This window comes from Fulmarus glacialis, unplaced genomic scaffold (assembly GCF_000690835.1).
Source record: "Fulmarus glacialis isolate BGI_N327 unplaced genomic scaffold, ASM69083v1 scaffold45503, whole genome shotgun sequence".
NCBI classification, from domain to species: Eukaryota; Metazoa; Chordata; class Aves; order Procellariiformes; family Procellariidae; genus Fulmarus; species Fulmarus glacialis.
The window spans coordinates 5,120-18,538 of NW_009204446.1; the positions used below are offsets into that span (position 1 = coordinate 5,120).

The window sequence follows — 13,419 nt, forward strand, 5'->3', positions numbered from 1 at the left end:
TGGAGCAAACTCTTGGCAGCTGTCTGGCTGCTCTGGACACCATTCGGAGGACCCCACCTCCAGTCAGTCATTTTATGTCTTTGCCCACCGAACAGCTTTTTGACACCATCTTACAGGCATACTTACCCAGGCAGCTCAGAACATGGACAGAGACAACACATGGTTCTCTGCACCTCTCCATGAATCCTAGGAGAGCCTTTATAGAGAAAATCCGAATCGTGTAGACAATTTGCTGTAGACTTTGCTGCTCTACTCTCCAAACTCCTATTCCTTCCTCCATCCCCCAAAACAGTCAAACACAAATTTCAGCTGATAGTAGCATACATGAGTCTAACTTCCATTTAGTTTTCAAATGAAACATCTTGGTAAACATACGAATCACTCAAAATCCTCATGCTAGCATTGTTGCAGGGAACTGTGAAGAACAGACTCTGAAGAGCACATAAATATTTCTAGATAAAATTAGTTCTGCCTGGACATAAATATATATAAAAAAAAAAAGAAGTCAGGATTTCATCCATAATGATGCAATTTTAAAACCTGCATAACTGATTTAACAAAGTCCAAGGCCAGGCCTCAGCATTTGTGAAGTTTTACAGTTTTTGGCATTTAGGTTTCACACAGTCAGCATCCCGTATGACCATTTTTTGCACACAGCTCAACAATACAGATGGATAAGCACTGGCACACAGAGCAAAAATAGGTATATTGCCAAAGTTTCAAAGGTGCAAAGTACCCCTGCCCTCAGTACCAACGATACATTAAGATTTCATTAATTTTAAGGTCAGAAGAAAGCAGAATGACAGTTCAGACTGACCTGTTGCCAGGACAAAAGAATCCTTCCCTTTACTTCTTCTGCTGGCTTAGTACATTCTATCCTGCACGTTTTTCCAAAGTTACCTACCCTTTTATATACATCAGCTCATGAAGGATACGCAACACTTGATAATCCTCTCTAAGTGCAATGTTAAAATTTTGTTTAGACTTTGAAACATCAGCGCATTTGGAAAATTCATGCTGTCCTATTCATACTTCAGTCTAGGTACGTGTATTTGGCTATGTATGGTACTGGCTCTCATAGATCATATTGTGCAACACTACATCTATTTTTAGGAGTAACAGCCCAGCCATTCTACTGCAGAACTCAAGCCAGGATGGAAACTCTACCTAATCTGCTGATACTGTTCCCATTTTTTTTTTTTAATCTTAAACACAAGAAGGAACTTGCCCTCATGCCACAATTATCTTCTGAAGTGAACATGAGATGTCTTCAATCTTCCTTGCAGGGAATCACACAAAGAGCTGGAAGATATGGAGCCAGTAGTTAACTAACAAGAAACTTACTGGGTAGACATAGTGGCATGTCTTGACTGCAGAACAATCTAGACTGACAAGATTTAGTCTTCTAGAAACACAGATGTGTTTAGATGTTAATGAAAAAGCAAAAAGCGAAGACATTTAATTTACATAAAGTTTTATTATCCTTCAACCTCAGCTGGTACTCCATTACTCCAGCCTTAACAGAGTTTTGCTCCCCTAGGTAGACAGGTTTTCAACCGACTGTCTCTGACTGAAAACATCTAGGCTAGGTCAGATTTTAGACCCAGCCTTTCATTAATACAGTCAGACACAAAAGAGCAGTTGAAATCCTGACCACCTGAAAGGCTGCAAAGCAACAAAAAAAGATCCAGGAGGATTTTCATAATTTTGTATGTTTGAATAGAGAATCTTTCCTTTGCGTTGATCGCTAAATAGTTAAGAAGCAATTAAACTGCACGTTCAAGAAACGGATGCATTCTACATTTCAAGCTGTGATCAGAAACATGTGCAACTATTTTTCCGCTTATGAAGCTTGTGGTTTTATCTTCTCAGCAGCTTCAAGGACAGATGGAAGGCTGACTTTGTCTCCAAATTCTTTCTCACGATGCTCCAGTAAAACACCCTAGTCAAAGACACAAGACAGAAATTCATACATTAGTCTCCCCACAGGAGATCCAACTGACCAGCAACTGAACAATTCCAGAGAAGAAACTTTTGGTCTCACAGGAGACATAAAAGCCTCCTAGATGGCCTGCAGTACCTGTCTTCCTGCCCCAATCACATACACTCCTCCCAGGGTGAATCCTTCTCCTTCCAGGTTACCACTATATCCACTTTTCCAAGCACGGAAGAAATTTTGCCAGACTCCGAAGCGGAAGAAGCCTGACATAATCATTTTTCGTCTGCGTGGCCCATAGAAGCCCTTCTGCAGGGAAACAGAAAATATCTCAGTAAACGAAGTGAAAAGGACTTTTCCTCCCAAATGAAATTCAGGAAACCAGCCAACCCAATCCAAGAAAGGTCGCAACACACAAAAGCTAACCAGGCAGAGCTAAAAAGAAATTGTACCTGAACTAACCTCTTTAACGCACTACCTGACCACTTACCTCCACACAGCCAACTAGTGGGACTGCCACATTCATGTGGACTTTTAACCGATCCACAGGCATTGAAGCCCCATGTACATCTACATCCCTATTGTGGACAACAAGGGTGCTTTGTGATAAACATCTTTTTTCTTATTTTTGAAGTATGGCAATAAAAATGCTGGTAAAGAGATAACAGTGGTGCCAAGTCCTGAAACTTTATCAGCCATCTGTTTTTTGGTGGGGTTTTTTGGGAGTTTGTTTTTGGGTTTTTTGGGGGCTTTGGGGGGTGGGGTTTTTTGGGTTTTTTGGTGTGTGGCTTTTTTTTTTTTAAATCAGCCTGATTCTTTCACACAGCCAGAGTGGGGAGGGAAAACAAAGGTATCTTCTAGTTGATTTTGAGTATTACGTATTCTTTTTCGTTCAGAAGCCAAATGATTTCTAAATGCATCTTCTGGATTAAGGAGTAAGCAGGGCTGTGGTTTTGTAGGACATGAGACTGGCAATACAGCATGTGCCAGTGAAATGGGAGAAGCCAAGAAGCCACATCACTGCAATTTGGCCTGTACATCATGAATGAATTATGTCTGTCACCTTCAGACCTTAATTCACACATCATAAACATCAGCAAGTCACACAGCCAGTGGAAGAAAGGAATAAATATTAACAGGCCATATTGTTTACTTGTTAAAGAGGAGAGGAGGAATAATCCTGCAACAACATGTTATCAGTGCATAGCTACAGAGCAGTTAGTAAGCTGAGCAGGATATATATATAGAAAAGCAAAGCTAATTAACTTCTTAAACTACAATGCTACTAAATCCTTTTTCATTCAGACCACATTCTAAATATATTATTTATACAGGCTCTTCAAAGAGGACATTCATAAGCTTGTTTTTAAACAAAAGGAGAACACCGACTTCACCGTACCTTTTCATCCAGAAAGATTTCTCCTTTGAAATAATGCTGAAAATCCTCCACTTCAGTCCCTATCTTCTCTTTCACAACAGCATAGAGAGGGACACCCAGCTTGGACAGCTGAGGTTTCAGAGAGGAGAGCTCAGAAGCCTCCTAAGAAAGGAAAAAAACCCAAACATTTCAGGCAGTAGATGGAGGCTAGAAAGCTTCATCTTGAATTTCAAGAGCATCAGAAACACACATGAATTCTAGCTTGAGGCGCAAAACAGAAACAGACCTGTAAATCAGACATTTAAGCTAGCTCTACTCCTAGGCAGGTCTTCATTAGATTTACTAAAATTTTCTTCATTAAGCACGGAGGAAGGAGATTTTTTGAGCATTTACTGTATAAAATATTAAAATCCTGGAAAAAACATATTTTTAACTCAAAGCTGTAGATATACCTTGCCTGTGGTAGGGCTTCAACTATCTTTTAACGTGTTTACAGAACAGTAAAAAGATAGTGTCTGCACATCACTTAACTTTCCCAGTGATGATAATCAGGGAATTTCTTCATACATCTTCAGTATCCCAGAAACATACTGCTTTTTCTGGTGTAAAAGTGTAAGGTGTTGCCACTCATCTGCTGGGTTTTTTGTTCTGCTGAAGGAATCTCAGCTCCCACAGTTTGTACAAAGACCTCCCAGGTTTCCAACAGATCAGAGTGCACACTGCAAATATATTTCTTCTCATCTCCAATGGAGAAAGGTCATTTTTACTGGACAAAACTCCCACAAAGAACTCCACACTTTAAAAAATGGACAGAGTTTACGTGAACACCCTCAGCCACCTAACTGAAATGCCTTAACTCAAAGGCTTGCGGGATATCTAGAATTTACTGAGTATCAAGTAGCAGACAGATAGGGGCGAACAGACGAGAGAAAAGACATTAGAGAAAGCCATCAGTAGGTGAAAGGTTCAGGGCAGCTTTCCAGTTCACTACTCTCTGTCTTCTTCAGAGGAAATGAAAAAGGATGAATCAGCATCACAAGCAAACACCGAGTAGTGACTGTGAGAGTTAAAGGGTCATAGCTTACGCTTGTTAGATCTTTCCCCACTTTTCTGTTCTTAAAGATCTGGTAATTATTTTCTGTTTTCCTTCAACAAAATGCCTTATGATCTTCCTAAAAGGGGGGTTAATAGCAATTTTATCTGGGATTTTTTATATAGTTCAAAACTCTCATAATCAACAAAACAAAATAAACAAAAAAAATTGTACTGCGACCTAACATGTCCGAGAACAGATGTTCCAGGCTAGTGCAGTGGGGTCCCCTGTAAGACCAGAAATTACTGTCTCTGGAGAGATAGTGATACCATCAAACCTTGATTAGCCTTTTGGAGAAAGGCACTTCAGCAGTTTGGTGGGGTTTATTTTGTGTCTCCTTGCTTTTGGGAGGGGAAAGAGCAGGAATAATGTAAAAGCATAGTTAAGTTTTAAAATTCTCAAGAGATAGACTTCAAGCAGCATCTTGGGACTAGACCTGACTTGTTTTTCTTTACTGCTATTTAAAAATGGTACAGTAAGAAAAAGCCAAGAAGTCTATTTTTGTGGGCAAATTATAGCACATAACAGCTGTACAGCCTTACCATGGGGCTGTGACCATTTCGTTTAGTCTGTGAAACCGTTCTCTTGCTTTTGTAAAAAGCAGACAGGTGCACTCTAGCAGAATACTTCCTCTCTCCACCAAGGCAGGGACAACCCAAAAGTACCATTCCCATTTCAGTTTGTCTCTCTGACAGTTCAGCTATGGCTCTTCTGCTACTTTAGACCTGCTTGAGTTGATACCTACAATATTTAGCAAGCCCTCGGCACTTTCACAATGACCGGAGCACTGGATCACTACATGGCCAGATCCAGACCATGAGATGTAGAAGTGTAGTCCTGTTAAACATAGTCTATCTTAAATAACAAAAAAGGAATCTGATGATTTAGGATGCAGATGATAAAGACAAAAAGACTCCGTATTTCTTAAGCCTACAGGCCTCAATTCTCAAGGATCCAAAGACGTAATTCCAGTAGGATTTGTGACATCCTTTGCAGTGCATAATGGAAGCATGTCCTCACCACTGATAAGAGGTAGAATGGCCACTTTTCAACCCCACCTCTGTGTCCAGGGAAGTATTTATTCCTTCTTGGTGCTGTCAACAAGGACCAAGTTCAATATCCTTTCCAAGGTGTAAGATAGTGGGAAGCAAGTGCATTTTGTCTCTTGCAAAAAAAAAAAAAACCTACTGCCTGCAGGTTAACATATATGGCAAGTCACCTGTGTTGAACTATTCCACCAGCTAAGAGTCAGTGACAGTGGGGAAAGAAGCAGTTTTCATACTATGGAGAAACATTAATGGACAAAAAGAACCCAGGCAACTGAACCGTTCTTAGGAGAAAGGCAAGAGTCAACTCACAAAAATGCTTTGAGTATACAACAATCAAAAATAGCTTCAGTTTAGACAATTTGAAAGCTTTTTCAAACACTTTTACAGTTAAAATACAAAACAATTCTTTGCCCTAATTAGCTGATCAGTAGCGTGACTGCCTCTGTCAAAAATCTGAAGTTTTGAACCAAAAATAAGAATTAGAAAATTAAATTTCTCTATCCTAATTTTTTTCCTGAAAGAAAAAAACCACAATTCTTTGAATTGGGCTCTTTATTTCTACTTAGGAAGTCAGCATTTAAAAAAAAAAAAAAAAAAAAAATCATTACTGAATTCCTGTCTGACTATGCGAAAGGCACAGAGTCAGGCATGTAGCGTGTTCTCCTCCTGCCTACGCTACACCTGTTCAGAGAGCAAAGTACTTTAATCTTTAACCTTCCGTGAATTTTACACATACTTAAGCAGTTACTACTGATGAGAGCAGATCCCTTAATTAAGTGGTTGCAATATTAATTACTCCATGTTATAGAGTAGTGAGTAACAACATAATAGCTATTTTTCCCCATAGCTATGAGAAAAATAATGGCCAAGGTGCAAGTAATAGCTGTTCCCCGGCACACAGTACATTCAAAATCATATTTTAAGTATCTCCTCCCACCTCCACCCAAGGAGCCTAATGCCAGCTTAAGGATCAAATTTTTTTTCGCAACCCACCCTGTTATGGAACAGTAACTCCTAGTCTTCAGACTCCTTAGTTTCCTGCCTGACATTCAGCACCCAGAACAGCATAGGACTTCCCTTTATGCACATCTCTTTTTTGCTGATGAGCTTTATCTGATGGCTTTCTGCCAGTCCAGTCTCGGGCTGCTTTTGACCAGAGACTACCTGGCTCAGAGAATTTTATTTTGCACATATGGAATACAACTAGCTCATAAGACTCATTACCAATTGGAATTTGTGTAATCTCCCTTTCTAATTACCATGGGCTAGGTCCCTGGCGTATGTAAAAATCACATATCCACCGCCTTCAGAAGGAAAATGCTCAGGACCTAGACTATACAAACCAGCTGCAAGAAAAACGTAAGTATGCTGTTAGCTGGCAACCAGTCTGGGTTAGGAAACAAGACCTTTTGGATACTTCAGATGTATTTGATGACTGTCCTATTCACCCCCTCCCTTTATTTAAAGGGAACCTACGCAAATAGAGCTCAACTCTTCCCAATTAATCCCCAAGCCCAGCAAGTACCTCTCTACACAAAAATCATCCAGGTCTTCGCACAGCCATGATCACTGCACCATTCTTCTTCCATAGTTCACCTGCTTTGAGTGTTCTTTGTTCTGTTTATACAGGAGAAATAGCATCAACAATAATATCAGCCATTCTTGTTTATAATGATCAATGCTCTAAGAACCAACACAAAGCACTGCAGAGAATTCCACGTTCAAATACAGTTCTATTGGAAAAAAATTCTGTATGTGTAACAGGGTATTATTGCTTTATTGATTTGTAGAAGTGTGTCATGTTTCATCCAGAAATATCAGTTTTGGTTCCTTCTCCTTCACCAGAATTATCTGCCGTCAAGGACACCCAACTACGCATTATAACTAGGAAAGACTAAGAAAAACTCTTCCAACCTGGCCTTACAAAGGTTCTTACAAAAGCCCAATTATCGAAGAATGTGGGTTGAAACCTCCAGAATCCTACCTGATCCCAAAGTTTTCAGATCTATCTCCTCTAAAAACTCCAACGTAGCTTTTTCTGGCTTGGACAAAAATAAGTCAGTGTTAGCAAGGACGATCCCTGTCACAGCTGCACCAATGGCTCCAAGACCAACAGACCACATGCCCATGGTGAAGATCCCAAAGTCGGGCAGGAAGGACATTTCTGGAAAGAGAAAGAAGAAAGCAGCTCTAACACTGGACATCTGTCATGCCACACAAGGAGGAACTGAGTTAAAACAACAACTAAAAGCTCACACGGGTATTTTTGGTTTGACTGGAGATGATCTGTATATTTATTAATGTACTGAACTTGGTTTTAGAAGATCTAGATTACATTCCAGTTCTGCGCCTGACCCACATCAAAACTATTAACAAGATATTCCTACCTTTTCCTGCTACCGGACTGACAAAAACATTCATGATTAAAATGCTCAGATGCAATAGGGAGAAAGATGATTGAAGTATATGTGTGTAATAAAAAGCCTCTAACAAGATGACCTCTATGTTAGCCAGTAACTTAAATTATTACAGTAAGACAGTGGTTTCTTTCAAAAGAAACATTTGTAGATTAAATGGGTTTTTTCCCCTCCACTAATCTGGTTCACCATAACTGGTAACCTTTCCTGTTCCTTACAGTTCTTTGCTAGCACCAAAGCGGGCACCAAGCCAAAATTAGAGCTTCTCAGTCATGCCTGCAGACAGAAATATGTGGACTTGCAACCATTTTATTAGACACAGTGATCCAACATTACAAACATGCCTTGGACAGCACCTTCTATATGCTAACCAATTTCCACTCTTGCTAAAGCAGAAATGACATCAGGAACAAACAACTTAAGCTCACACCCATCAGTTAGAACTGATAACGTTGCAATTGAAGCCATTACATATGCTTGCTTCAGTCTTAAAGTACAAACACAGCTGCTTGTTACCGGTGACTCTAGTTCAGTAGCAATTTTATTTAACCACCATCCATCCACAAATCCCCCCACAGCCCAATCCTGACCCTTGCACATGTTCCATAAGCCTGGAAAGGGCTGACAGCCACCTTCCAGTATCAGTTACGAGGATGCAGGAAAACCCGCTTAGCCCTGCCTCATGGACAAAAATCAAGATCCAGCTCTGAGCAATAACTGGTACAAGAGTCACTGGAGTTTTGGCAGTATAAGAAGTCACTGTACACTTGCATCACAACAGTTATGTGTTACAAAGGGCTGTAGATTTGCAGTCACCCAACTTCAGTATTACACAATACGGAGAATCAAATTTTTTCCAGAGCCATCTGCAAAACCCTATTCCCTGATAGACTGTTTTGGTAAATATTGCCATCTGTATATGCTTTTGTATAGGAGAGGGTTTTTTCCCTCATAAATATAGGAAGATATTACTGTTTTGAACTGTGACTGGCAATAAACCAGAGACACACATAATCTTTATCCCCACAGCTAGCTGTTGCCAGCATTCATACAGTAAGAACAAGGAGGAGCTCCTCGCTTTTGTGTCAGAGCCACGGTGCTCAGAATTTTCTGGGAGAAGATCTCTTTCCATCCTTAAAACTAGCTCCAGAATACTACTGACAAATACAACCAACTGCCTACCTGCAGAAATAGCTAGAAAACATTTTGAAAAAAAGATCGCTTTGTTCTTTTCACTTGGTTCCAAGGAAGACAGTATCGCAGTATTTAGAAACGTAATCCGTGATCCCCAGCAGGAAACAAGGCCAGTTTACACAAACATAACACAGACAAGAGAACAGATTCTACCCCATTTCACCACTTATTTCTAACCAAGGGAAACCTTCCTTGACCATTATCTGCTTTCTCTACACACTTTTTTCAAACATAAAGTCATACTGTAATGACAATTTTTTGCTATGTGCCTCTGACTCCTATCAGAGACCATCCTGACCCCAGCCTTTGGAATGGCCAAAATGTAACTCAAAATGTCTTGCTGTAATGCAGCAGTATCCTTGTGTTAAGACTTAAAATCTCTGTGGCATACCCAAAAGGCTACAGCCCTGCTCCCTCCTAGCATTTGATTATGCAACTGTTCTTTGGACTTGAATCTTATCTGGTCAAGAACTGTTTTCCTCTTAATTCTTAATTACAAGGGGGGGGGGGGAAACCAAGTATTAATCCCTTGTGCATGTCATTTGTGTACAAAAATGTTGCCAAATTTGTGGCAACTGATTAATGAGTAGTTCTCACATAACTTTTTATTTTTATTAGCATTATTATTATCGTTAGCATTATTAGCATCGCTAAAAGCCAGCTTCCACTCAGTTGTAGTTGATTGAGAGGAAATCATTAAGCTTAGTCAACACAGCTCTTCAGTTTAATTGGACTCTTTGGTGTCCACTCAGTGACAAAAAACCCAAAAAACCCTATTCAAATATGCAAATCTTTTGCTATTTAAATACATAGGGGGCTGGAAGAAGCAGCTCTACACAGTGATACTGAAATTCCTCCCCTGCTAAGCAAACACCATAGGGAGCCACTTTGAAAAACACATATGGGAAACAGCAGCCGGGATTATTAAAACATCTGCTAACAAGACAGGCTGAGCCCTGACACATCTATGTCACTGAACCCCAAATGAAGAGACTAAAGGCAAAACAGCTGGGCATTTGCAACTAGCAGCTTCATTTCTGTTTAGCTGCTGTTTGTTAAGGAAATCTGAAGCTCAAAATAACTTCGCACCCTACCTTAAAATACAAATGCCACTGCCTTGTGATCAAACTCTATGAGTTTTTACACATCAAACGACAATCCACAGTAAGAAGATACAACAAAGCATCCCATAAACCATAATCCATGAGGAGAAGACACAACAGAGCACCCCATAAGCCTTCACCGTTTAGGTGCACGCACTCACCAGAACCCACGCAGCCTGCACGAGCATCAGCCACCACCAGCTCCCCCTGAACGCGAGCGCGGGCAGGAGAGAAGACAAAGTGCGCTGCCACGGGTGGCGAGTGGGCAGGACGAGGCAGGAGTCCAGCTCTGGAGCCTTTGCCTTGTGGCCAGGACCTGGCTCTCAGCGCCTTTGAGCAATCCGTGCCACAGTCGCCCTGCGGCGGTTACGAAAGAACAGCTGTCCAATCCACGGCAAGATTGCTTTAAAGGTATCTTAATCATTCAACCTTTTTTTTTTTTTTTTTAAACTGAACACATGGTTACCCTCTTTATGGGGTGGGTGGGTACAGGGAACAGGAATTACAGAAAGGTTTTCTGAAGCTGGGAACAGAGCACTAACCTTTAAGATCTGCATGCTAAAGTCTGCTTTTCTGTAGAACTGTCCGTTTTTACAAGTAATATTTTCCCTGTTTCAGCCTCTTCTACGTCTAACCCCCCGTTGCACACTTCGCGCCAAAACAATACAAACAACCTTGGAAACAATTAAAAATCCATCGCAATGCACAATGTTAGAAAAAAGCTTCAATATAGAGGCTGTACTGGTGAATTAACCCAGCATTTCTATGCTAAGTTACCTGCTTTAGTGGCAACATCCCTTCGCTAAAGAGCATCATTTTCTCTGGAACTATCCGATCTGCAAGCTCTCAACACTGCTAAAATCTCCAGAAGGGAACGAGCGCTTCTCTTTACAGAGAGCAGAGGCCGAAGAAAAAAGGAAAAACATCTTTTTTGTGTGTTTTTGTGGTGAGCACAAGAGATCTCCAAGATGACAGTCAGTTATTTTATGGTCTGTCAGTACTCAGCTAACCAGAATTTAAACAAGCTTAGTCTTAATGCTGTCGTAAGTGCCAGCTGATGGTCTTCACTTTGTTTCAAGACGACCAGTTAAAACATGCTTTTCTAGATGTCTCATCTCCCTCCCACCCACACTGGAGAAAAAATTGTCATTAAGAGGATAGCTATCCTTAAACATTTATTTTAGCAGTGTAAACAGGACCCATTGCAGCTGTGTCAAAAAAACCTGGAAAGTCTGTGTTTTCAAGTTGTGAATAAAACTCAGGGTAGCACACAGATTTACTTACATACTTTTCCTAAGAAGACAGCTGAGCAAAAGTGGAAACACGCAGTGGGTGCTCTCACAAGCTGGACTGCACTAGCACATATACCCTAGTCTAAAATGGCTTTGACCATTCCTCATTCTTCCCTTCTCTCCCACTCCCAACTTCCCCAAGACATTCTATATTGAGCCTAACAATCTTTTGGAGCTTTGTCACAACTTGCATATCCCAAACAAAAGTTGAGCTGATTTTTTTTTATGAGACATTCCCCCCCAAAATGAGTCATATGACTACAAATATCTTTGTAATCTAACTCCTATAAAGAAAATTTACAATTCACAATAACCTGGTAACATGCTCATCAAGATTTCATGAGCTTTTAAATACCATTAAGGATTACAAACTACAGCATCCTGACTGATCTTTAAAATTAGCCCTGCTTTAAGTGGGGATTTGACTGGAGAAGCTTCAGAGGTCCCTTCCAACCTAAACTGTACTTTGAGTGCCAAAATCAATGCACAAAGAAGCCTCTTAACATTTCTGATGGCATGAATGTAAGTAATTTTCACAACATGAGGGATTTTTTCGTTTCTTTTTGCCATTGTCAAGATCCTTGTGTTGAGAATAACAGTCATCTTCTTAGGTTTCTTTGCAGTCTGTGCATGTTCCATTACTGAATTCAGTACAACACTGCGCTTGGCTCTAGCTGAAGAGAAAGTTGCTGTGTCAAGCAAGCAAACCATACTCCTTCCTTTGAAAGGAAGTTAGTTTTTAGACCAAATAATCTCTGTGAATGTTTTAAGGAAATCCAACACCTCAACAACCGTTTTCTTTTGAGCAAGGGAGAGCAAAGAGTTCTGGCACAACACTTTGGAAATCTTCCAACTCGCCAGGTGTATGCAGAGGGAACAGGCAGCTAGATACCATGTATGGGAAAATTCAAATCTCTGCTCAATCAGCAAAATGGGATACCACAGAGATGGGAGGAAGTACTGGAACACAGAACTGCAGAAAGCACTTATATGAAGATACTACAGCCTAAACTCTCTGCCGGGGATGCAGAGCAGGAAAGCTGCACACTGTGGCCGTCTGCAGAGGTGAGGGAAGAAGGGGAATACCAACAGACCCACTAATAATGCAAATCAGCGTTCACCAAAAACACAGCGACCCGCTAGGCAGCACGTGGTCCCTTCTGTTCCAACCCACCCGTAACTCCTGCAGATTCAAGCTTAAATGAAGAACTACTTTTCCACCTTTTTGGATTCTTAGGCCTTGCTTGTATTTTAACTTTCACATTCCTCACATTACACAATTCCTAAGAACAAAATTATTTGTTACTAAGAGCAAAAATGCAAGAAAATCAATATACGTTTCAGCTCCAACCCATAGGGCAGGGCGGCTCTATACATAAATTGGGCTGTAACACATTAGTCTCAGTAGATACGCCCAGATAAGAACAATTTCCCCACAACCCAGTTTACCCTTTCTGTTGCCTGCCATGAGCCAGGTCTGATGGGGAAATTGCCCCTGTGGTTCTAGAAGAGAAGGCCGGGAGGGCCCTGCGCTGGTACTTCAAGCAGCCTGAAGGTGCATTCAGTGCCTTTCTTACGTGCGAGGGGTGCGATCGCACCCGCGGCCAAACCAACGCACTGGGAACGGCACGAGAAGCGAGGCACGGTGCCTCTTTGTCTTTCACTGCTCTTGCTGTGCCTACTTAACCCAGGTTAAGTCACGTAAGAAAGCAGGGATCAATCGAAATACTACATCACAAGGACAGGCATAAGCAGAATTTCCGAGCCCAAAAGGAAAGCAGAGCAGCAGAAGCCGGGGAACAGCAGAGCACTGCTGGCGAGAGCAGCAGGTCAGAAGTCCATCGCGGCCCTTCAGAGGGGGGGGGACGGGACCCCGCAGCACCTCCCACACCCGCCCTGCCCGCAGAGACACCCCGGCCCCTCGCTTCTCAGGAGTCGGGCACCGCTGCGCGCCCCC

General features: G+C 41.3%; 1 protein-coding gene across 1 annotated transcript; it reads right to left on the reverse strand.

Annotated features, from left to right (window-relative positions):
* Positions 1-1,461: 1,461 nt before the first annotated feature.
* FAM213B (family with sequence similarity 213, member B) lies at positions 1,462-7,618 on the reverse strand. Its single transcript, XM_009574993.1, is given in 5 exon segments — positions 1,462-1,942; positions 2,081-2,245; positions 3,336-3,476; positions 6,982-7,073; positions 7,441-7,618. Coding segments are annotated over 5 exon segments (675 nt in total). The 3' UTR covers positions 1,462-1,843.
* Between the last annotated feature and the right edge of the window lie 5,801 nt (positions 7,619-13,419).